This window comes from Astatotilapia calliptera, chromosome 11 (assembly GCF_900246225.1).
Source record: "Astatotilapia calliptera chromosome 11, fAstCal1.2, whole genome shotgun sequence".
In the NCBI taxonomy this organism is placed as follows: domain Eukaryota; kingdom Metazoa; phylum Chordata; class Actinopteri; order Cichliformes; family Cichlidae; genus Astatotilapia; species Astatotilapia calliptera.
In genome coordinates, this window is record NC_039312.1 from 27,598,509 (window position 1) to 27,623,469 (window position 24,961).

The 24,961-nt window shown below is 36.5% G+C and overlaps 2 protein-coding genes across 4 annotated transcripts; both read right to left on the bottom strand.

Annotated features, from left to right (window-relative positions):
- Positions 1-84: 84 nt before the first annotated feature.
- On the bottom strand, positions 85-10,010 carry LOC113032544 (sialic acid-binding Ig-like lectin 10). Of its 3 annotated transcripts, none has more exons than XM_026185522.1 (14): positions 9,989-10,010; positions 9,513-9,635; positions 8,864-9,271; positions 8,451-8,771; positions 8,086-8,343; positions 7,434-7,715; positions 6,856-7,131; positions 6,204-6,485; positions 5,117-5,398; positions 4,278-4,559; positions 3,903-4,184; positions 3,665-3,770; positions 3,506-3,575; positions 85-157 (listed from the first exon to the last, which is right to left on the bottom strand). In XM_026185522.1, exons 2-14 carry the CDS (start codon positions 9,571-9,573, stop codon positions 137-139), a joined length of 2,931 nt encoding a protein of 976 aa, XP_026041307.1. In that variant the 5' UTR covers positions 9,574-9,635; positions 9,989-10,010; the 3' UTR covers positions 85-136. The 3 variants fall into 3 exon arrangements, with proteins under 3 accessions (XP_026041307.1, XP_026041306.1, XP_026041308.1); XM_026185521.1 differs by lacking the exon at positions 85-157 and adding an exon at positions 1,972-2,571; XM_026185523.1 differs by lacking the exons at positions 85-157; positions 5,117-5,398 and adding an exon at positions 1,972-2,571.
- A 2,901-nt stretch (positions 10,011-12,911) lies between these two features.
- On the bottom strand, positions 12,912-18,972 carry LOC113032099 (sialic acid-binding Ig-like lectin 12). Its single transcript, XM_026184763.1, has 11 exons — positions 18,921-18,972; positions 18,337-18,534; positions 17,561-17,974; positions 16,984-17,304; positions 16,611-16,868; positions 15,710-15,967; positions 14,913-15,170; positions 14,536-14,820; positions 14,222-14,327; positions 14,053-14,122; positions 12,912-13,230 (listed from the first exon to the last, which is right to left on the bottom strand). The coding sequence occupies exons 2-11, from the start codon at positions 18,413-18,415 to the stop codon at positions 12,931-12,933; spliced, it is 2,349 nt and encodes a 782-aa protein (XP_026040548.1). The 5' UTR covers positions 18,416-18,534; positions 18,921-18,972; the 3' UTR covers positions 12,912-12,930.
- Between the last annotated feature and the right edge of the window lie 5,989 nt (positions 18,973-24,961).

A 24,961-nucleotide genomic window follows, 5' to 3' on the forward strand; every position in this document is an offset into this window, starting at 1 on the left:
AATATTGTTTAGTGTTTTAAAGATATTTTGAAAAAAACATTAAATGAATGGTTTTTTTTTTTTTTTTTTTTTACCTCTTTTGTCTATTTCTTCTTCAGTCTTCTATCCACAGTGAAAGTCTGCTGACTTTTAATCTTCAAGCTTCTCCTTTTCCTTTCTTCCGTATTTTTACAGTAAGATTTCAGGAAGGGTGTGATACATTCAAACTGGATTACGACACATTCACTTTTATGAAGTTATCTGATGTGCACATAAGTGGTCCGCAGGTGCGCACAATAAAAGACGCGAACCAGATAAGAACGCGCGTTTGCGTAAATAGGATTTTCTGGTTGAGGACAGACATTTGTTTAGAACTCTTAAAGATGTCGAAGAAGCAAGCTCCTTTAAGCAATTACTTTGGTGTTCCTCCACCTCCAAAGAAATGTCAGAAGGAGCCCGAACCGCAAAAGAAGCGCGTATTCTAGGAAAAGTGGTTGCAGGAGGTGAACTGGCTTCAAACGAATGATGAACGCACAGAGATGTGGTGCAGAATATGCCGTGAAAATCCCAGCAGACAAAAACAGTGACTTTTATATGTACGCAAACGCACGTTGCAACTTCTTATCTGGTGCGCGTCTTTTATTTTGACAGCGAATGCGCACCACTTATGTGCACCCCTGTAACACTATATATGCTCTATATTATATAATAAAATAGTCATCATCAACTCATAATTACAAAAAAAACCCAAACTGAAAAAGTTTTTCAACTTTGAATTCATGTTTATTATTAAATATTCTCTGTTCGGTTATGTCTCTTTGGGTTTGTGGTTTTGAATTCTTAGCAAGCGGTTCAGATTTTCATTATTTCTCTGGAAATTATTTGCCTTTTTTTTAAATATAGTTTTAGGTTTCAGTCAGAGTCAGTTTGCATGTCCCTGCTTTCTGCTAAATTATTTTATCCCCCCCCCCCCGTGATTTTTAGACCTGCATGTTGAAACAGTCTGCAGTGCAAACAAGCATAAAATCAGAAACTGATTGCAATGACATGGACCTGGGTCTGTTTTCCAGTTTAGTTTATTTAAGTATTATAAATTCCTGGCTTGCCTAATGTTTATGTTGACTCTTGTATTTGCCCCTCTTACTCAATGCAGTTACCCTCTTAGCAGCTGCCTTGGTTTTATTCCCCTCTTTGTCTCAAGCCCGGTGCACTTAGTCTTTTCATGTGACTGTTTTCCCCCTTCAGTTATCTCACTTCCTGTTTTATTTTGGTAAGTCTGCTATTTCTGTAAGTAGAGGTTTTCAGTTCCCTTTTGTATTTTGTGTTTCACCTTTTTTGTATTTTGGTCATCAGCCTAAATAAACGGCTTGTTTGTTTCACTCAGTCTATCTGTGAGATTACATTTGGGCCCTCCTCTCCACTACATACCTATGACATATGATCCTGTATTTGCTTGTGTTACACAATTCAGACTGCTACAGCATGAATAGGTGTTCTGACTTTGACTAAACCATCAGACATGGTGCAGCAGCACCAGGATCACAACTCCACAGTATCTGACTTGTCATGTACCGCTGCTGGGTTACACTGCCCCCTATTGGTGAATGGTGTGAAGGGTAGAGGAGAAAAAAAACTCACTACAAACAAAAGTGTCAAATCTCACTGTTTTTTTTTTTTGTTTTGTTTTGTTTTTTTCAGTTTTATATGTTAGGATTTTTTACCCTACAATATTAAATGCCTTGAGGCAACAGTGATTTGGCTCTGTATAAATTAAATTTATGTCATTCAATTTTAAATGCCACTGGAACAATATGGTGGATACCCATGCCAACATAACATAAGGAAATTTCTTACAAGCTGGAGGTTTTCAGAGAAAAGAAAATACATGACCTTAGATATGAAGTTTGGTAACTGGGAAAAATACATTACTGAGAACAAAATACTGAGAACAAAATATTAAGTAGCTGTATGGTAAAAAAGGGCAACTGTAAATAAATGTACACACTTTTAATTATATCTTTTCAATGTTTCTGACAAGACAATCTCAGGGTGGGCATTTGCCATCTCAACAATAAAACAGGAAAAAATCATTCCACAACACATAGACTTAAGACTAAGATTAAACTGAAGATTTTAATATAATAAAGACATATCTAAAATTTGTATCAACTGTGACATTTTTCTAAAATATCATGCTATTTCGGATAATTTGAGAGACAAGCTGACACTGGAACATTTGATTATTTATTCTTTGAAACTGAAAAACCATATTGGCCACAAGCACTTTTTCCTGACCATGATGGAGATTTAAAACAAATTCTTATCCTTATGTCCGTCTTCCTTTTCTGGAAAACAGTCTTTTATCTCCAGTACCACCACCTCCCCCTCTTTCACCTTATTCTCCACCATCATCTCCACCTTCTTCTTGTACTACTTTCTTAATTTGAGCATCATTTATCACTTTCCTCCTTAATGCTTCCCTGGCACTATTTCTTTTCAAAGGGATAAATTAGTGTCAGCATACTCCACTTCTTTTGGTCCACTGTTTAAGATCAGAGTCTGATTTTCTTCTAATAGGGAACCATCATATACCTGTTAGATAGAAAGTAAATAATATTAGTTGTTCATTTCTATCTGGTATCTTTACATTCTTTTGTTATTAAATTGTTGTGACTTTTTTTGGCCTGATAATCAACTTGATGCAACGTTGAATCTTGAATTACTGTCATGCTTTGCAGTTTTTGTATTTGTTGTTTTTGATCATGGCTGTTAAAGATGCATTTTTGCTCATTTATAGGTTCATGATTAGATTTTGGTTCACCAGAATAAGTCTGCAGGTTTCAGTGTTATAAAGCATCTCTTTTCCTGCTTAGTGTGCAAGTCCAGTCTGCTATGATTAGTGAATTTGTTTGGTTGGCACACAACCTTAATTGTACTGTATCTGTAGTCATAACTCTATGAGCATGGGTAACAAAACGTTATAGTTTGACCATACACATTTCAAACTGAATCCCAACACAATTCATAAAAATGTTTTCAGGCTTTAACACTTGCAAAATAACTGGCATTATGAGCAGTTATTTCTCTTCTAACGCATATGTTTTCAGTTGATCTGTTAGTGAAATTATGCACAAATTAACTTTCTCAATTTGAACTAAACTTGGCGGACAGACAAATGGTGGGTATGTAAAAGAAATCAGTTCATTGTGGAATGAAAATGGCCCATTTCCTTTCAAATTGTAGAAACCTTTTTTACAGTTTAAATGAAACTTCTTTCAATGCTTAAAAAGTTAAAACTTCACTATAATCCACATGCAGTACTTTGGTTTATTTTAATTGGTTTTAATGTTTTTAATTTCAAAAGCTTTGGATCTTTGCAACTTTGCAGACTTTTAGTAGTGCAAAAACAATTATGAAATATTAATCAATAAAGTGTAAATATGGCCACTTCAGCATTCTAGACATGTGAGCAAAAACTCATATAATACCAGTTATATTAAAAAAAATGCCACATGAACATCACTACCTGTGGATCATCTTGACGTCTGTCCATCTCCAAAGTCTCATGAAGGTTTCCAGAGCTCTTCTGTTTTTTTCTGAGAATTATATTTTTTAAGAAGCAAATTCATGTTCAGCCTTATTTACAGAGAAAACCTAATAATAATTAGAAAAGTAAATGCTGTACCTGTAATACTTTTTGGCCAAAAAGCAAACAACTGCTGTAAGAAGTGTCCCAATCAAAAAGGCAACGATGACTTTTAGGTATCCCTTGCTTAAATCTAACGGTTGCTCTGCACTCAAAGGAACAACATGGAAAAAAACCACATTTTTACTTCATTATATTTTGCACAAGTTAAATGTTTTCTTATGTGTTACTAAAAAAATAATTGTTGCGGTCAAAAATTGTTTATTTGAAAACATACCATATTTTTTAGAGTTGTTGTGGATTGTGAATTTTTCTTTAGCTTCTTCATTTCCATTGTTGCTGACACATTCAAGAGTGATGTTGCCATGCTTTTCTACATTTAGGCTGACAGTGCTGTTGACTGTGTCATTTGACACAGCAGTAATGACAGAGTACTCAGTGTTGTTCTTGAGGGGCAACCACTGGATGGTAGGTAAAGGAAACCCTTCAATGATACACACACAGGTCAAGACCTGTGACTGAAGCACACATCCTGAACCATTTTGAATATTTGATAGCCCTGTAAAAAGAAATGCCAGATCATAAAAAAAAGTAAATTGTGAGTTTGGTATGAATATGAATTTCAGATTCAAGATTAGTGCTGTCTACTTACAAGTCACAGTCACTCTGACATTTACGGTCACAATTGTGTCCAGATGTTTTGCAGCACAGATGTACTGTCCAGAATCTTTTGCTGTCACATTTGGGATGAAAAGTGTTGCTGATCCAGTGTCATTGTGCAAATTAGTGTGAATTCCACTCTGAAGATTTGTGTTGTCACTAACTTTTTTCCACCCAATAAGAGCTGAAGGGATACTTTCAACACTGCAGGTCAAATTCAGAACATCTCCCTCATTAAGAGTTGTATTCCCAGTTATCAGTGGTCTCCTTTTATCTGTGGAACAGAATTCAGCAATTTATAATATGGAGGGCAAAAAAAGAATTGTTCAAGATAACCTTTAAAGAATCATGAAAGACTAAGTTTCCTTGTTCCTCATACTGCTCTCCATGATTCACATCCCAACACTAAAAGAGGGAATATCCTTGGGAATAGAAGTAATATTGGTATCTCATCCATAATTAGATTTCAATTCACTTGTATTTCTCTTTTTCGAATTCAAACATTGAAGGCAAATCACACTCTGTGCTATGGAACGTTTTCTTGAGAGTCAGGTGTTTGGGAATGGAAAGAGAGTACCCAAATGCAGGACACACATACTGACTGACTATGGGCATGGTGTTTATTATAAAGATGGGATGAACAGAACATGGAAGGTTGAACTAAACTGATTAAGTGGACTGAACTGACAACACACATAAGGAATAGGCAATGACGAGACAAGAAACTGAGGGAAACTGAGGGCTTAAATACACTGCATATTGACAATGAATGGAAACAGGTGAGAACACAGCTGACCTAAATATAGTAGAAGATTGGTACTGTCTACTTACAAGTCACAGTCACATCAACATATAAGGTCAGAGTTGTGTCCAGATGTTTTGCTGTACAGATGTAATGTCCAGAATCTTCTGCTGTCACGTTCTGGATGACAAGTGTAGCTGATCCAGTGTTATTGTGCAGATCAGTGTAAGTTCCAATATGAAGGTTTGTGTTGGAGTTAGGTTTTTTCCACACAATAAGAGCTGGAGGGATACTTTCCACACTGCAGGTCAAATTCAGAACATCTCCCTCTTTAACAGTTGTATTCCCAATGATCAGAGGTTGCCTTAAATCTGTGGAGCAGATTTTAGTAATTTATTTAAGATAAAGAAGGATGAAATGGCTAAAACAAAAATATTGGAATATTCTAATGGATGACAAAACCTTTGACACAGAGAGTGATTTTGTACAATACTTTTTCCATGTAGGGGGCATTTTGGCTAGCATGTTTCGGCTTTATTTTTGCCTTGATGATGCAGTGAGGGACACCAATGTCCTCGTTATTTACAGTATGGAGGGAAACAAAATAATTATTCAAGATACCTAAACACAGAAAGTGGGAATATCTTTCGATAAGATGATGTCTGACCATTCTCAAGTAAAATAGGCAGCATGTTTTTGTTGGCATGGTTTAAGTTTCCTTGTTCCTCATACTGCTCAGTATTATTCACATCAAAACACTAAAAGAGGGAATATCCTTGGGAATAATAGTTAGTAATGTCATTAATAACATTAATGCAATTAAAATCAATTTTTTAATACAGTGGCAAATCAATCGATAATAAGTTTCCTTGGGGTAGTGTTTAGTACTTACATATGCTGGTAAGGTAGTCATAATTTGGTCTAAACATTTTAGGAAGTGTTTTAATTAATGTGGACTTTTGATGATATGATATTTTGTATTGATGAAGGGTCATAATAAGATCATCTATGTTATCTCTCTTTCAATTTACCAATTCACCTCTATTTCTCTTTTAACAATTCAAAAGTTGAAGGGACATCACACTCTAAATTTTGGAACACTTTATTATACCTTTAAATAAAAGTACGGCTACTTTTCCAATATATTATAGTGAAATATTAGTGCTGTCTACTTACAAGTCACAGTCACATTGATGTAAGAAATCAGAGTTGTGTCCAGATGTTTTGCTGAACAGATGTACTGTCCAGAATGTTCTGCTGTCACATTCTGAATGACAAGTGTAGCTGATCCAGTGTCATTGCACAGATCAGTGTAAGTTCCAATATGAAGGTTTGTGTTGGAGATAGGATCTTTCCACACAATAAGAGCTGGAGGGATACTGTCCACACTGCAGGTCAAATTCAGAACATCTCCCTCTTTAACAGTTGTATTCCCATTGATCAGAGGTTGCCTTGAATCTGTGAAACACATTTTAGTAATTTATTTAATAAAGAAAGGATGAAATGGCTAAAACAAAAATATTTTAATATAAATTTAACACCAAAAGAGGGAATGTCTTTCAAAAAACTGTTCCATTGCTCCAGTAGTTTTCCAGAGAAACAATGCCAAATTGTACAGTAGCTGCTCTGGCAGTGCATTGTGGCCTGATAACTACTGTTTTATTTTTGAAAATGTATTTCTATTTTCTTACCCACCTTTATCTTTATGTCATGACATTTAAAACAGGCTTACTGTAACAATACAGATCAAGGTTTTTGGCTACCTATCATGTTTATACAATTATGTGAAATTCTAAACTTTACTAGAAGGTTAGTACTGTCTACTTACAAGTCACAGTTACACTAACATAAGAAGTCACGGTGGTATTCAGATGTTTTGCTGTACAGATGTACTGTCCAGAATGCTGTGCTGTCACATTTGGAATGGTAAGTGTAGCTGATCCAGTGTCATTATACAGGTAAGTTCCACTATGAAGGTTTGTGTTACTACTAATTTTTTTCCACACAATAAGAGCTGGAGGGAAACTTTCAATACTGCAGGTCATATTCAGAACATTTTCTTCTTCTACAGTTGTATCGCCAGTGATCTGAAGTTTCCTTTTATCTGTGGGACACACAAGTAAAGTGGGATGAAACAATGAATGTAATACTAAAAAAACCCATTAAAAAATAACCTTTGATCCATACAGTGATAGGATCCAATATTTTTCACACTGAGGGAAATTTTCTGTTTTGGCTTTATTTTTCTCTAATAGTGCTCTCCACTATAGTCACTGAAACACCAAAAAGAGGTAGAATGGTCTTTCATCTATCAGAAACAATACCGAAGCTGACTACCTGTCAGGTTTATAAACGTATGTGTATTAGTGAACTGCAGATCTGAGAAGATTATTACCGTCTACTTACAAGTCACAGTTACGCTGACATTTACAGTTAGAACTGTATCCAGATGTTTTGCTGCACAGACATATTGTCCAGAATGTTCTGCTGCCACATTCTGGATAACAAGTGTAGCTGATCCAGTGTCATTGTACAGATCATTGTTAGTTCCATTGTAAGGATTTATATTGGAAGTCAACGTTTTCCAAACAATAAGAGCTGGAGGAAAACTTTCAATGCCGCAGGTTAGATTCAGAACATCTCCCTCTTTAACGACCGTTCTCCCAGCGATCTGAGGTTTCCTGTAATCTGTGCAGCACATTTACTTGGTTTATTTAAGGAAGGAGACAATAACATATAACCATTTACCACAAAAATATGAGTGAGCTTCTGCACTAAATTGTAGATGCTAATGTTAACAACAAACTAAACTGATACAGTGTCTTTAACATGTGCACAGTTATTTTCTATCAATCAGCATTTAAAGGACAATTTGATTATTGTAGAATCTCACTGGAGGTTTTCTCTTGAATATACATACAATATTTACAATGTTTCCATTTCTATAACTACATTCATTTTCCAGGAATGTTCTTTATGAAAGTAATCCTGTCTCTTTTTCAGAAGACCGTTTAAAAAAATTGTTTTTTTCTTTGAAAGCACAAAATTGTGAACTTACACATCACCCTTACAGTGACTTTCTCCTTCAGAGTATTGTTCATATATTGAGCCGTACAAACATACTGTCCAGCATGTTTTGTTGTTGCATTTAGGATTATAAATGTTGCTGATCTCGAATCACTTTTCAGGTTTGTGTCAGAACTAAGTCTGGACCACCTAATCAGAGATAGAGGGAAACTTTCAACACTGCAGGTCAGATTCAGTGATTCATGCTCCTTCACCCTTGTAACACCACGTATTTTAACTTCTTTCAAGTCTATGAGTCAAAAAGACAAAAAAAATAACTTCCTTACATTTTTCTCCCCAAAAGTTGTACAATTCAACAAGGTTCACAACATTTTATGTTTGTAGCAAAGTACTCACAGTTCACATTCAAGGTTGAAGTCTCTTCTGTAATTGTTTCACCTGTAAAACTGATCTTACAGGTGACGTTCGTGTTGTGATGTTTAGCTGATGGGTTAAAGGTCAAAGTTGAGACAGGACTCTGTGTTGCATCAGTCAGATTCTCAGTCTTGTAATCAGTGCTGTTTCCTGTAATGTAAGATTCAGTCCCTCCTGCTCCTCTCCATGTCCAGGTGATTTCAGGAACAGATCCAGAGCAGAGATCAGGAGCAGTGCAGGTCAGTGTGGCCTGCTGTCCCTCAGTCAGTGTGGGAATCATTACTGTGGGCTTCAGCTTAAAACCTAATGGAAACAATTCATTTTTGATTTTTGGTTATACATTTAGGGTGTTTAAGACTTCAAGCATGTTTTTGTTTTAGTCTACATTTTTATACCTTTTACATAAACAGTCACTCTTGGAGAGAATGAAAATCCATCAGGTTTTCCATTCAGTTCACCAATAACTCTGAGGTGATATGATCCAGAATCAGACTGTTTTAGCTTATTAATGAAGATGCTGCAGTTGTTCTGGCTCAGATCAGGCTCCAAAAAGGACACTCGGGCTTTAAACCCAGATTGAACTTTAATGCTGTTGTTGGTGTGAAATATCATGATTGGATTACCACATCTTGGTTCAGATACTTCACATTTATACCAAGCTATATGTTTAGGTGTAAAGCCATCACCAGTCCTATAAGAACACGGGATCACAACACAGAGCCCAGCCTCTACTGTTACTTCTCCCTCATTGAGAGTGACACAGTATCCACTGACACAGTGTTGTCGTCCCCAGGCTGAGGCACCTATTAATGCAAGGGAAATATAAAAAAATAGACAGTTTTTAGTTTCAAACAGTAAAAGATCGTGTCTGATCCTTGATACATTACTACTTGAGACAGTAATAATACTAAATTATCATAAATTCTGGTTGATAATAGATCATTTATAATCTGGATACATGTTATGAAACAGTTTTATATGCAAATGTTAAAAGATTATTGAATATCAGCTGAATTAGGAGGTTACTTAGAAGAAGATACAAACTTATGTCAGCACTGCTACATGTCACAGAGGAAAGCAGAGCTGCCAAGATGAGGACAGACATGCTTGATATCCGATGCTCGACACGTTGAATCTCTTCCTCCACTGGACAAATTTGTATTAATGCTAAAAATAAACATTCGGAAATTACATTAAATGAAAGACTCCAGCTACAGTCACACATCTCATGAAAGTCACATCTTATGTCACATGCTTATTTATGTTGTAATTATGATGTGTACATCCTTTACCGAGGACTACGGCTGCTCCAAAGACTTAATCTTTATATAGTTAAGCACTTAACAGGACAGTTTTATGTTATCTGTATCAATGTATTATACACAGTTAACTCATAGTTATTACAGCAGTGAGATCAATAATAGTTTAGTATAAAATAAATAAGATAAAAATTGGTTAAATAATATAACAAAATATGGTTCATCTGCAGTTTAAAGTATAAACTTGAAAACCATCTTTACCTATTTTTGTCTTGTTCTTGTTCTCTCTTCTGTCCGAACTGATCTGTGCTGACGTTTTAATTCAAAGTTTCTGTTCCTCACTTTTTTCTATTTCTTCCTTCGTTTTGCAACAGGATTCCCAGATGTTTATCAGCATAACACTGAACTTTACAGACTGGCTTTGATAAAGTTATTATTACATCACACATACGTATCATACATATCACATATGTATGATATACATATGTTTCATTTCATTGATTGAATAATTAGTGTTTAGTAGGAAAAATGTTCTTTGAGGAATTTAAATACCAGTAAAATCATATCATTGTGATTATTGTGTTTTTTTTATTTTTTTTATTTTTTTTCTGTGACTTCAACAGAGTAACCCACAAATAGAACAACTATATTGCCATTAATGGGCTTTGTCAAAGACTAAAAACTGCATGTATTAAAATGGTAGATTAAATGGAGTAAAATGCCCAAAATAAAATAAAGAATGCCACTCAGCATTTCCCCATTTCAGCTGCATACAACATCTCTGCAAATACTTCAGCATTTTTTTTTTTTGTGTAACGTATTTGTATTGTGTGACAGCTGTACTGTGTATTTTAACACCATATAAGGCACTGATGTGCTCGCTGTATCTATGGAAACCTCTTGTTAAGCTTGAGGTGTAACATTGTGTGTGTGTGTGTGTGTGTGTGTGTGTGTGTGTGTGTGTGTGTGTGTGTGTGTGTGTGTGTGTGTGTGTCATTCCAGTCTGACAGCTTGGGGGGAAGAAACTTTTCCGTAGTCCTGTAGTGAGGGCCCGGATGCTCTGGTACTTTTTCCAGAAGGCAGCTTCTAAAATCTCAGATGAAATGCATGTGAATTGTTGGACAATTTCAGATGATCTAAAGTACCCCAGTGACTGACTCAGGGTTTAAATGAACTCTCCTTCTGGAACAGAAAGGCCAGAGTTTCCTTCTTTTCTTTTTTTGAGTTGAACTTTTTTCTTGAGTTCTTGTATAAGAAAATAGAAAAGTGAGGGGAGAATGTAAGATTGCTATAGGGTCAACACGTGTGGTGCTTTTAACTTGGAGCCGAGATACCACATGCTTTAAAAAGAATGAGTGACAATTCCAAGTCAATAGCCAGGATTGCAGTATGTTGGTCTATTTTCTAATACCAATGAGAAAATGTGCTGCTGAAAAGAGCTGAAGTAATCTACAGTAGCAGAGAAAACAAAAGCATGAACAACATTTTCATGACATTTAAATCTGGAGATGGCTGTTATTGAGAGTATGGCCTTTTCTCATTTCTCTCACATTTTATGCTTCCATTTCTTTCTTCTCCACCCTTCTGCCTGTAATTTGGAAATTTATCTCAGTGTGTTGCCTTAAAGGAATTCCTAGTTCCTAAAATACATCTGGAGGAGATGGGAATGAGGACCTCTGCAGAAGGAGCTATAAGCAAAGATTAAGCAGCAACTTCAGGGGCTGAAAACTGAAACAAACATAAAAGAACCACCCTTAGTGAGGATGCAGAGGTGGTCCGCTTATCTGTAAAGTATAAAAGAACCATGACACACCAGGAATATAACGCTAAGGGTTAAAATCATGTGTACAGAGTGTGTTAAGGGTTAATAATATGTGTGGATAAATTAAAAACATAAGCTATAAAAAATATTTAAGGTTATGATCATGTAAAAATCACAGATAATTTTGAGTTAAAAGCAGGATGAGTTTTTTAAAATTTTGTTGTGTCTTTAAGTACAGATGCTGGGTTTGGTTGTACTTGACTTATGTTACTCAAAGATGCCACTAGATGGCGCATACTGCTCAGGATGAATGCAAAACCTTGTTAGAGGCAAGTAAATGAAAATAAATAGTATATGAATATATAAAGAGTGTTGATATTTTGTAGCCATAAAATCAAAAATTGTTTATATTCTTTGCACTTTAAGCACTTGTTGGCCATGTCTTAGAACTGATATGCCTTTCCTGAAGAAAATGTTGCACGCTTTGTTTTGTAGGGAAATACGTTACCATACTGAAAAAAGGGAATTTCATCATTACTGTCATAACCTGATTTTGACTGCTGGAATGAGAAAACTGTTGTTTGAGCAAGCAACTTAAAAACAGCCCCAAATAATATGTAAACTGTAGTGTGCTTGTTGAAAGTGAGCATGCAGACTGCTTGTAATTTTAAGCTATAAAGACTTTTGTATATTGTTTTTAGGAACCCTTACACGTGCATTGTTATTGTGTACTTAAGGAGTGTTCGGGGACTTTTGACATTAGCATTAGAACCACTGAAGCTAGTATAAAACAAATGATTTGGTCAAAATAAACATTCTGACTTGATGAACGTGTCGGATAAAAACTCAAAAAGAAAATAAATGATCTCATGCAAGACAGGGAAAAAATAAATTTACTAAGCAAAAAGACGTACATTTTTCAGCAAGAATACAAAGTACAAAAAACATGGTTTAAAATGGCATTTTGTGAAAGCACTAAAAGGAAACTCCAAAGATCATTTGTCACACTTTGGCTGTACACTTTCAAATATATGTGGCCAGACAATGTCAGTGTTGGCCATCTGCCAAATGGAAACTTAAACCGTTAAAAATCTGCAAAATACATCAAGAATACAGTAAAAAAAAGTTAAGCCACTATATTTACTACTACAGCTAAATGTCATTGGGCAAGATTTTATAGTAAAGAAGTATAGACATCTAAAAATTGCTTAACCATGACATTTTTCTAATATGTGTAATCATTAAACTATTGCAGAGCATTATATTCAGAGGTAACATTTTCATCCCTGTAAGATTTGATTTGTTAATATTTGTGAAGTTTACAACATAGAGGAAATTTTAATTCAAAAATTAATTCAAACACAAAATGGAAATCTATCCATCCATCAATTACATCTGAAGAGATCAATATTTATCCTTAGCAACTATACAAAAGAATTCCTCAATTATCATCTATTATGTCATTCACAGTGGAGTACACTGCCTCATCTTCCCCTTCCTTCTTTTCTGGTTCACAGTGTTTCATCTCCCCCTCCAACATTTTACCGTCGTCTCCATCATCATCTACTTGTTCTTTTTTTATTATCCTCTTTATTTCAGCGTACTCCGTCTTTGTGCTTTCTTGCGTCCTTGCTGGCTTTGTTTTTAACAGGGAAAAATCAATGGTGGCATATTCCACTTCTTTTGTCCCACTGTTTGAGTTCAGGGTCTGGTTGTTTTGTAATGCTTGACCATCATATATCTGATAGGTACAAAGTAAATTGTTTCAGTCATTTATCAGCTACAGGCAGCCCAACATTGTGCAAACTATCCATTTATCTAGTGTGTATTCTTTCATGCTTCAAAGGGTGTGAGTTCTGCGCCATATTCTAAGTCAAGCTATCCTATTTGTTTGGTTTCTCTCTCCATCTGTCCCTTCCTGCGTTGTGCTGGTGTAAGGGGTGCACCTGTAAATTGCTAGGCAGTGTTAAACGTCGCCTAGCAGAATAAAGGCAGCGTCACTTTATTCTGAAGCCTCTGCCTACCATTACAGCTATGCCTTGTTGTCAGCCCATGTTTTCAATGATGCACCTATCTAAAGTTGTATAATATGTAGTGTTCATTAAAGGATTGGCTTTTCATTTCTGGAAAACAATCAACTTTCCTGACACTGTCTTGCTTGACACTGTCTTGTGTGTTGTTGTTTAGTGTAGTCCTGATGGACTGAGCTGACTTATTATTGTTTCACCTGATAGCGCTGTGCAGTGAGTGGTTAGTTTGGTGGGGTGGTTTGTTTTAATATAAGAGGTGGTTCAGTGTGTGTGTGTGTGTGTGTGTGTGTGTGTGTGAGAGAGAGAGAGAGAGATTCCTATCTACATACTATGCATATACATCTGCCTTTATGTAACACAGAGATGTGAAAGATTTTTATTTTTATGCCTTGAAATGATGAGTTTTATCCAGTGGAATCCAGTGTGGATTACCAGCAGCAGTAAGACTTCTTCCAAATGTATGCAAGATATTTGTGCAGAAACCCATTTTATTATTTTAAGTTATATCAAAAAAGATGAATCAACATAAATACCAGTGGGTCATCTGGACGTGTCAGCATCACAAAAGTGTCATTCAAATGTCCAGAACTCGTCATTTCTTTCCTGTAGAAAAGGGCATATTTACAGAAACAATGTCGAAATGAATCTTAATTTGCATCTACACGGAAACATTAATAATAACTACAAAAATAAATTCTGTACCTGTAGCACTTTTTTGCCAAAAAGCAAACACCTGATGAAAGAACTGCACCAATCAAAAATGCAATGATAATTTCCAGAAATTGCCACCTAAGACCCGATGACGGCTCTGCACTCGAAGGAAACAACATGAAAAACCTGTTAACTCACATATTGAATTATATACAGCACACCTAATGGCTAGTCTAATGATTGTCTTAATTACATAGGTCATAGATTACATGGGTCCAAAAATGGTAGTAAAAATGTCAAGTGGTTAAAAGTGTTACAGAAAGGGTTTTAATTTAAAACAACAGCAACAACCAAACAAAACTTACCATCTTTTTTGGACAAGTTGTTATTGATCAGCAGGTTCTCTCTTACTTCTCCATTTCCATTGTTGCTAACACATTCAACAGTGCTGTTGCCATGGTTTTTTACAGTGAGACTGACAGTGCTGTTGACTGTGTGGTTTGATACACTAGTAATGACAGAGTACTCAGTGTGGTGATTCAACAGAGGCCATGTGATGTTAGGTAAAGGAAAGCCTTCACTGATGCACACACAGGTCAAACCCTCAGACTGAAGCACACATCCTGAGCCATTCTGTATCTTTGTATGCCCTGTAAACATGTAGTCAGAATCATAAAACAGGACACGCTGCAAGCTATAATGTTAGTGAACTTCAGGTTAAAAATACATGCCATCTACTTACAAGTCACAGTTACATCAACATATGAAGGCACAGCTGTGTCCAGATGTTTTACTGTACAGATGTACTGCCCTGAATGTTCTGATGTTACATTATGGATGACAAGTGTAGCTGATCCAGTGTCATTGTGCAGCTTTGTGTTAGAACTAAGTTTAGACCACACAATCACGGATGGAGGAAAACTTTCAGCACTGCAGGTCAGATTCAGAACATCTCCCTCCTTAACAGTTGTATTCCCCATGATCTGATGTGTCCTGTTATCTGCAAAATACATTTCAGTGATTTCAGTGGTATATTTAAGGAGAGGGCAAGTTACACTGACATGTAATCATTCAACCAGAAAAATGGATAAGAATGATAACAACGCGAGTTTAATTAATGCAAAGTGTAAAATGCCACAAATGTCATTAAAATGCAAATTACAATTTGGTCACTGTACAACATCATAATAGTTTTCAACAGGCTCTTAATACATTTCCTCTTACTTCCCCTGTATAGTGCAGTCTACAGTGTTCCTCTTTCTAAGCAAATTTTTACTCTACATCATCGTCTTCAACTTATCAAAATTATTTTAAATGACATTTTTGAAAAGTACAAGTCGTCAGTGGTATCACTGTCTGAACATTTCAAAGCCAATATACACAGATATTGAGATGATATCACATATTTAATGAGGTGTGGCTGTAAGAGTTATTCAAAAGAATTACACTAATCTAAATGCACCATTTCAGGTACCAGATGAAACGAATATGACCACTGCTAAAAATCTTCTGCTTAAAAGCACAAAGTTTTGTACTTACATATCACTGTGATATTGATATCCTTCTTCAGGGTATTGTTCATATATGTAACTGCACAGATGTACTGTCCAGAATGTTCTGGTTTCACATTCTCAATGACAAGCCTGGCTGATCCAGAATAACTGTGCAAGTTTGTGTCAGAACCAAGTTTAGACCACACAATCAGAGATGGAGGGAAACTGTCAACACTGCAGGTCAGATTCAGAACATCTCCCTCCCTAACAGTTGTATTCCCCATGATCTGATGTGTCCTGTTATCTGCAAAATACATTTCAGTGAGTTCAGTGGTATATTTAAGGAGAGGGCAAGTTGCACTGCCATTTTCTGTTCAATCAGAAAAATGCCCGAACGCCCCTCAAAAAACATAAAAAAAAATCACATCTTGCAAAGCTGTGTAGATGTTAACTTGCAGGATAAGAATGATAACAGCGTGTGTTTAAGTAATGCAAAGTGTAAAATGCCACAAACATCAATAAAATGCAAATTACAATTTGGTCATTGTACATTATCATAATAGTTTTCAAAAGGCTCCTAATACATTTCCTCTTACTTCCCCTGTATAGTGCAGTCTACAGTATTTCTCTTTCTAAGCAAATTTTTACTCTACATCTATAAATAATAAGATGTACATTTGTACATCGTCTTCAACTTTTCAAAATTATTTTAAATGACATTTTTGACATTTATGAAAAATACAAGTCGTCAGTGGTATCACTGTCTAAACATTTCAAAGCCAATATACACAGATGTTGAGATGATATCACATATTTAATGAGGTGTGGCTGTAAGAGTTATTCAAAAGAATTACACTAATTTAAATGCACCATTTCAGGTACCAGATGAAACGAATATGACCACTGCTAAAAATCTTCTGCTTAAAAGCACAAAGTTTTGTACTTACATATCACTGTGATATTGACATCCTTCTTCAGGGTATTGTTCATATATGTAACTGCACAGATGTACTGTCCAGAATGTTCTGGTTTCACATTCTCAATGACAAGCCTGGCTGATCCAGAATAACTGTGCAAGTTTGTGTCAGAACCAAGTTTAGACCACACAATCAGAGATGGAGGGAAACTGTCAACACTGCAGGTCAGATTCAGAACATCTCCCTCCCTAATAGTTGTAACACCACTGATTGTAATTTCTTTCATATCTGTGAGATAAAAATACACATTTTACAATCATGTTATTTCCTTTTCAGAATCTGCTGATGATTCAATAGATTTTAAAAAATGCAAACAATAAATAGGAGGTTGCAAAGTACTCACGGTTTACATGTACAGTCAAAGTCTCCTCTGTAGATTTTCTACCTGTGAAGTTGATCTTGCAAGTGACACTGGTGTTATGGTGTTCAGCTGAAGGATTAAAGGTCAAAGTTGAGATGTGTCTTTGTGTGAAAGTCGTCGGATTGTCAGTGTTGAAGTCAGTCCTGTTTCCTGTAATGTAAGATTCAGTCCCTCCTGCTCCTCTCCATGTCCAGGTGATTTCAGGAACAGATCCAGAGCAGAGACCAGGAGCAGTGCAGGTGAGTGTGGCCTGCTGTCCCTCAGACAGTGTGGGAGTCATTACTGTGGGCTTCTGACTAAGACCTTATGGAAATAAATTGCATTAATGAACCCAAATTAACTACCGGAAGTTCATCTAGCACATTAATCTGGGTTCAAATAATAAGCTATTTAGTGAAAAGGGTCGTTTTGCCAGGAACTGCTGCAGTTCCTACCAGCTACCATAGAGGTCAACAATTCCCCAGAAGAGTTAATACTTCATTAAGACCATAAAAATCCTAAATATGTTATTATACATGACTTTTTTCTACATGATTGGCCTTGGAATAGCTTTTCATACCTTTAACAGAGACAGTTACTCTTGGAATGAATGTGAATCCATCTTGTTGTCCATTCATTTCACCAGTAACTCTGAGCTGATATGATCCAGAATCAGACTCTTTCAGATCGTTAATGATTATGCTGCAGTTGTTCTGACTCACATCAGGCTCCAAACGTGAGACTCGTCCTTCAAACCCAGACTGAGCTTTTTTGTCTGTGTTTTTGTTGCTGTGAAATATTATTTCATCATCACTGCAACTGTGTTGAGATGTTTCACATTTGTACCAAACTGTATGTTTGGGTGTAAACTCATCAGCAGTAGTGAAAGAACACGGGATCACAACACAGAGTCCAGCCTCTGCTGTTAGTTCTCGCTCACTCAGAGTAACACAGTATCCTTTGTCACAGTGTTGCTGGCCCCAGGCTGAAGCACCTGTTAATGCAAAGGGAAAGATAAATATAATGATATATCACAGTAACTTGTATTTTTTACACAAGGTGTTTGTTTGTGCTATATACAGCAACTATAGTTTTCACATTTCATGGTGTATTATATCCAGGTTATGAAATCTGCCTGGATATTAGTTAACAGTATCTCGAGACATGTTTCACAAAAGATTAAATTAATTGTTAAAAAGCCAACAGATGATAGTAAAGGCACAAATTTATGATGAATTGTGAGTGTTAATAAAATCTTATCATCTGGATAAATTTCAGAAAAAGAGTGTTACATACAAATATAAAAAAAATCAAATACAAATATAGTAGAATTACATGAAAGGAGAAGATACAAACCTGTGCCAACAATGCTGCCTTTTACAGAGAAAAACAGATTTGCCCAGATGAGCACAAACATGTTCGATGCTCGAGACATTCAGTCTCTCCCTCCACAGAATAACTTGTCCAGCAGAGGAGCAGCCTCTGCTGTTAGTTTTTGTTCACAAAGGATAACACAGTATTCTTGAGACTGCTGTCTTCCACCAGTTTTGCAACCTAATTACAAGAATACAGAAGAGTCAAAATGTTTTTTAGCATTGCTGCTCTCAGAGAAAAGCAGAATACCCCAGATGAGAACAAATGTTCGATATGTGACACGTTCAGTTTATCCCTCCACAGAGAAACTTGAACGCAGATGATGTAAAGATGCAGAACTAAAACAAGGGATTGTCCACATTTTACACAAATTATCTTAAAGGATGTCACATAATTTGCTAGCAGTCATATGTATAAACTCGGTCTTAATACATAGCTGTATCATTTAATTAATACAACAACAGAAATAAATGTAGAAACAGTCCACCAGTTTTTTTGTCCAGCACAAGTAACTTTTGTCAGCAGTGCCATATAGAAGAAAAGGTGGAATTGTATTTATTTTTTACCTTTTTCCTGTGTTTCTCGTTCTCTCTTCTCTCCACAGTGATCTCAGCTGACTGCCCTAGTCGTCTCTATTTTCTGTTTCTTCCTTGTTTTTGCACCAAGATATAAGGAAGTTTCTCAGCACACGTTTAAATGTTACTGAGCAAGACTGGCTTCAGTAAAAGCACCATCTTATATCACACTATGTAAATGTATTTCTCACTACTTAAGCACTGAGAAATGCAGCTGTTTTATTTGCTTAAAAAAGACCCTCTACTGCTGAATCTCTGCATAGAGAGTATTCTTTTTTTTCTTGATAACTCGAAGCTGGTAAAAATTAAGGAATTGGAACTGGTGAAGAAACCTCATGTTACTGACAGTGTGTGGTACATGCACAGTCGTGGCTGCAAGTTTTGGCTGTGGCATAAAGTTTCTTTTTTGTGTACTTTGCTGATCTTTTGCTGTCCCTTGCATTTAATGTCTCACTGTATGTATACATTCAAAACAGAAGTAGCAACAAATCCAAAGGCAACTACCCGACTGTAGGCCACAAATGATCTGAAATCACATTACTGGCACACTGGTACAGCACATGTGAGTGAAAGCTTCACAAGCAACAGTGGTGTGTAAATTCAAGAAACATAAGAAACATGTTTCCCTCCTGTTTTTCTTTCCCTCCTTTGTGTATTTAATGTGTCGTCCTTTGCTCTTTGTTGCGTTGTCCCCTCACGGTGCTGTGTTTTTCTTCCATGCTCCTGGTAATGTTCTGGTTCTCTGTTTCCTGGTTTTCTAGTTTGCGCTACATGTTTTGAGTTTCTAGTTTAGTTTTCTTGTATTTTATTTTCAAGTTTTTCTACAGCAATAAAGCTGCCGTTTTGAGTTTATTCCTTTGTGTATGTGTCTTGCTTTTGGGTTCTTCATCCTGCCTGGCACACATCACATACTTTGACATTCTTGGGGCTTTAGCAGATTTCAAAGTTTCATACACGCCTTCATATTGCAGAGTTCACATAAGTAATATTTTTACGTGCATCAAAATAAGTTGTATTTAAAAGGAAATCTCACAATGTCTATGTTACCGTTTTATTTTAATATCAATATTCAATAAGCCAAAAATAACTAAAACTAGCAACATGTACAGTAAATTTAATGGTCAAGACAAAGGGTGTTTTCACATCCTCTTTTAAGCTGAAAGAGAAAAAGTGTTGAATAGACAGTTGTGTGTGTTTAGCTGTTTCTTTGAACCACCAAGTAGTTCAGAGAAACAGCTTGCCACTGGCTTTCATGTTGGCAAAATGATTGTAAGTCACATATTTTGTCCAACTGTGCTTCAATGCTGTGGCTGTGTTTGGCAAGGCACACACAGACGTTTCCCTTCCTATAAAATTTAAGTAACATTGTTACTTAAAAAAATACTCAGGGAAGTTCAGTTAACGCTAGAAATGTGCTTTGGAGTTTGTACGTGCTTTGTCTCTAGGGGCCACCGTATGTAAATATATATAAATAAAACCACGGTTTATTTTTTTACATTAATAATTCCTTTTGTGCATAATTTTACATTGTTGTTAATAATAAATTAATTAAAGCAACAAAACAACCTGAAGAGCCGGTTGGGAGCCGAAAGAGCCGACTCTTTTTAGTGAGCTGAGCCGAAAGAGCCAGTTCTCTAAAAAGAGCCGGAAATCCCATCACTACTCTGTTGCAGTGTCTGCTTGTGAGTCTGTCTGTAAGTTCAGTCTGTGTTTCCTGTTTTGTTTTGAAAGTCCGTGTCTCATGTTAGCATGTCTGGTTTTGCTTCCTTTGTCTCGTCAGCCCTGATGCGCCCCAGCTGTTTCCCTCCTGTCTCCCATTCCCTGATTGCTCCTCTGTGTATTTAAGCCCCGTGTTTTCGTTTGTTTGTGTTGCGATTTACCCTCATCTTGTAATGTGTGTTCTGTCTGCCTATGTGAGTTTATTTTGTAACTTTCAGTGTTGTTCCTTTTTAGTTCAGCATTAAAGCTGGTTTTAATTTCACATTTTGCCTCAATTAGTTTGCACTTTGCGTCCTCCTTACCACCATTCCTCCCTGCACACAGCCTTCACATGACATTTTCACCCACCTTAATAGGTCTTGCATTAGTATAGAGTGTGTGTCCACACCAGATCCTGGAATTTCATCTCTCAAACTCTTCCTCTCTAGGTCTTGAATAGTGTCATCTGGTTGGTTAACTCCGAATTACAGAGTAAGCTTTCCTCCTTAAACTTCCATAATACACACATCCAGCAAACTAACAAGTTCCTATTCTGTACTATCAAAACAAATCCACATAAATCCTAATTAAAATGAATACTCCTTCTGACAAAATGTAATTATTACAAAAGCAAAGCCATTTAGACGATGTTAAATCTATTTTCCTTTAAAATATTCCTTTCTCTCACTGGAGTCTGCAGCTGCAACCAGATGCAACTGTGTTGTACCACCTAGTGATGGGTCCAGCAACACTGACGCACCGGCACATGTATCAAGCTCACAGAGCGAAACCTGTATCGGTGCGTGTGTCGCTTTAAGAAAAAGTCACGTGATCGATACAGCTGCTGTATCGCTCATTGCCAACGCTCTAAACTGTGTTTAAAAGGTACCACATCTGCATCTGTCAACGGAATGTGTCGCCACCAAAACAACAAAAACAAAATTACTCTCGCAAAGAAACAGATAATACATATCTCTCCATAAAAAAATGGAGCCCAAAAGAAAAAGAAAAGCTTCTGCTGCGTGGGATCATTTCAATCTTTTAACTGCAAATAAGGTAACTGTTTGTCTGTCTTTGTTTCAGTGTAATCTATCAGAATAGGAAAAACAGCAATGTGACCTGCAGTGTAAAGTATTCATTACATTTTATGCAGGTTAAATGTCGCATCTGTTCTGCGGCGCTTTCTTACACAAACAAAAGCACCTCCTCAATGTTTAGGCATTACAGAGCCAAACATGAAAATGAGGAGACAAACACACGGAGAATGAACACAGCTAGGCCTATATAGACATTGAGCAGCATTGTCATCATTTTTTTTCATTAATATATGTTTTATTATTTTGAAATCAAGCATCTAGGAAGACTGTTTTTGACCAGGCAGTCCTGAATTTTATTTTATTTTTTTATAAAAGACAATCCCTTAGTATTGTGGAGAGTGTTGGAGAGAAACATTCCAAGATCAGAGGATCCTTTAACGTACAGGGGGAATAGGAAGACATCTTATCCGAACCTTTTCCACCTGCCTTTACAGTTTTTGTGTACCCCAGCTTCATCTGTGCCCTGTGAGCGTGTGTTTTCCAAAGCTGAGGAAATGGTGTCAAAAACGCAATGGACTGAATGCAAAAACATTGGATAAACTTATTTTTCGGAATAGAAATTTATAATAAACTCTGAGTCAAATACTACGGTGGCCCCTAGAGACAAAGCACGTACAAACTCCAAAACACTTGCAAACTAAAAAACACGTACAAACTCCAAAACACTTGCAAACTCCAAAACACTTGCAAACTCCAAAACACTTGCAAACTCCAAAACACATGCAAATTCCAAAACACATGCAAACCCCAAAACACATGCAAATTCCAAAACACAACGGAAGTGCTCCAGGACGCTAGGGGCAGTGTTGAGCTCAATTTGCAAAATAAATGGCAAGTTTGTCTGTATGGGACGGTCTAGTCTCTGTCGCGCTTCCCAGGTTACCTAGCAACCGTGATACTAACCGCTGGAAACGTGTCATACAACTTGGTTTGACAGAAATGAAGGAGAACATATTTTGTTCATTTGTTTGTTTATTTCTACAAGAGCTTTGTGTGATTTGATAAGTATCTGAGGCTGAGACCACAGGACAGTAAAACATGATTTTTGGGCTTCATTTCTGTACTGAACAGTTATTTCAAGATTAGTTAGTAAATAAGAATTAGCTGATGTTGTTCATGAGACTAAAGTCATATCACTTTGGTAATGTAAATATAATATGGCCAATATTATAGTTATTATATTAATCATTATTAGCTATTACAGCACTGAACATGCACTCTGTGTCAAATACTGAGCTTCAGTACAGATTCAAGTTGCAGTTATTTATATGTCTTAACACCTTAAATCTTCACTCAAAGACAAGTATCTTTGACAGTGCATATATAGGTGTATCATATATAAGAGACAAATGTTGTTCCTTCAGTATGTTGGCATTACTAAATTTGGCTCATTGCTTACATATATTTATAAAAAGAAAACGTACAAGCTGTGAAAACTGTTTCTGATCAAATGAAGAGTAGACTGATATATGAAATATTCCCTTATTGGGTGAGAAAATCAGACCATGTCATAACTGCTTTAAGTCATACAGAATAGATATCAGAGCCTTAAACAGGCTGACTTCTGCTAAATGGGTCAAACTGGGCAGAAAGTATACAAACACATAACATCCTGATAGAATATGATGTAACACTATAAATCAACTTACCTCAGAATATATAAAGCATATAAACAATTACAGCAATATGATGCAACAAACACAGCAGTACTACTAATCCAAAATACTCAAAGCTTCATAGAACTGAAACAAACATTTATTTTTAGCTCCATTCTGCTGCTGATACATACTTTAGGTTTCTGAATATTAAACTTGTTGCTGCCTTTCATAGTGTGTAACTTGAAGGCCCTGAGTACTTTCTCCCACACTGAAAACACTGGGAGGATAAAATTATTTGAACATTACCTAATAAGACTGATTCAGGACAGACAGTTATGTTAAACTTTCCTAGCAGTCCTTCACAAACAGGGAACAGTCTGTCTATTCTCTCCATCTGTCAGCTGCTGCTGGCTCTTCCTCACACACTGCTGAGTTTGTCCTGGTGGATCATCAGGGGTGCAAAGCCTCACAGATGATGTGCAGCAGTGGGTCCCTCAGTCTGTCCTCACTCTGGACACTTGCAGTTGTCACACATGGAAATCAAATGTGTGATAAGCTGCAGGATTCAAACACAAGTGTGACTTATAAATGAATGTTCATACTTTTATTACACAATCAGAGAGAAAGAAACAGAGAGAGTGCAGGACAGACAGACAGGTGACAGTCTCAGGTGTATACACTACTACAAACAGGAGGATTTAGTGTTTGTGTTATTACGAAACAAGAAGAGTTCCCAGATGGTGCAGTGGACACATGTGTGGCTCCTGTGATTAAAGCATCTTTCTTTCAGCTTAACGAGTGAACCGTCAGCTCGTTCAAACACACGTTAAAGTCCGTTTGGCTCGACACCACCGAACAGAGGCAGCAATATAACATAGCTAACATTAACAGTGCAGTGAATCCTGCTTGTGCCGTGATATTCAGGACTGCAAACCGAGCAGCATCACTGACTTTCAGCTTGTTGTGTTTGTGGATATATGACTGACTTTAATTATCCACAAAATCATCACATTCTCTGTAAGATTAAGGTCGACTATATATATATTTTAAAGTAAAGGCTTTAAAACCAAGTTAACGCTGAAAGTACAGACATCGCTAATGTCACATAACTTTCCCGACATGTGGCCAACAGTAATGTTTTAATGTTCTTCATTATAAAAACATTTGCGCATAAATAAGTGACATAATATCCAGTACTTACTTCTGAAAGTTTACTCTTCGTCCGCTCCACTTCCGCCGTTTTTTTTCGGCAAAATTATCCACACCACCACAGCGCTATGAAGTCTGGGATATATTGGGCCATGAAGGCTACAATTAAGGACGCATTTGAGGGCCACATTTCGAGCAGCCTTTGAATTGGGACAGCCTTCATCGTGTTGCTGTGATGTAATTGGCCTTAAAATGCGGCCTTTAAGGCTGCAGACCCCAAATCCGGTCATTGGTACTTCCTGGCTTGTGTAGTTACTAGGTAACAAAAGCTCAACACTGCCCCTAGCGTCCTGGAGCACTTCCATTGTGTTTTGGAATTTGCAAGTGTTTTGGAGTTTGCATGTGTTTTGGAGTTTGTATGTGCTTTGTCTCTAGGGGCCACCGTAAAATACATTTAAATGGGTAATGTTACATTCACAATACCTTCATT

Coding starts and splice junctions, on each gene's coding strand:
- LOC113032544 (XM_026185521.1), bottom strand. CDS start 9,573: ATGTCTGTCCTCATCTTGGCAGCTCTGCTTTCCTCTGTGACATGTAGC. Junction 3,771..3,902: donor CAACAACTCTAAAAAATATG/GTATGTTTTCAA, acceptor CTTTGAGTGCAG/AGCAACCGTTAGATTTAAGC. Junction 3,576..3,664: donor TTGGCCAAAAAGTATTACAG/GTACAGCATTTA, acceptor TATAATTCTCAG/AAAAAAACAGAAGAGCTCTG.
- LOC113032099 (XM_026184763.1), bottom strand. CDS start 18,415: ATGTCTCGAGCATCGAACATGTTTGTGCTCATCTGGGCAAATCTGTTT. Junction 17,305..17,560: donor AGTAACTGTCTCTGTTAAAG/GTATGAAAAGCT, acceptor TATTTCCATAAG/GTCTTAGTCAGAAGCCCACA. Junction 14,123..14,221: donor TTGGCAAAAAAGTGCTACAG/GTACAGAATTTA, acceptor CCTTTTCTACAG/GAAAGAAATGACGAGTTCTG.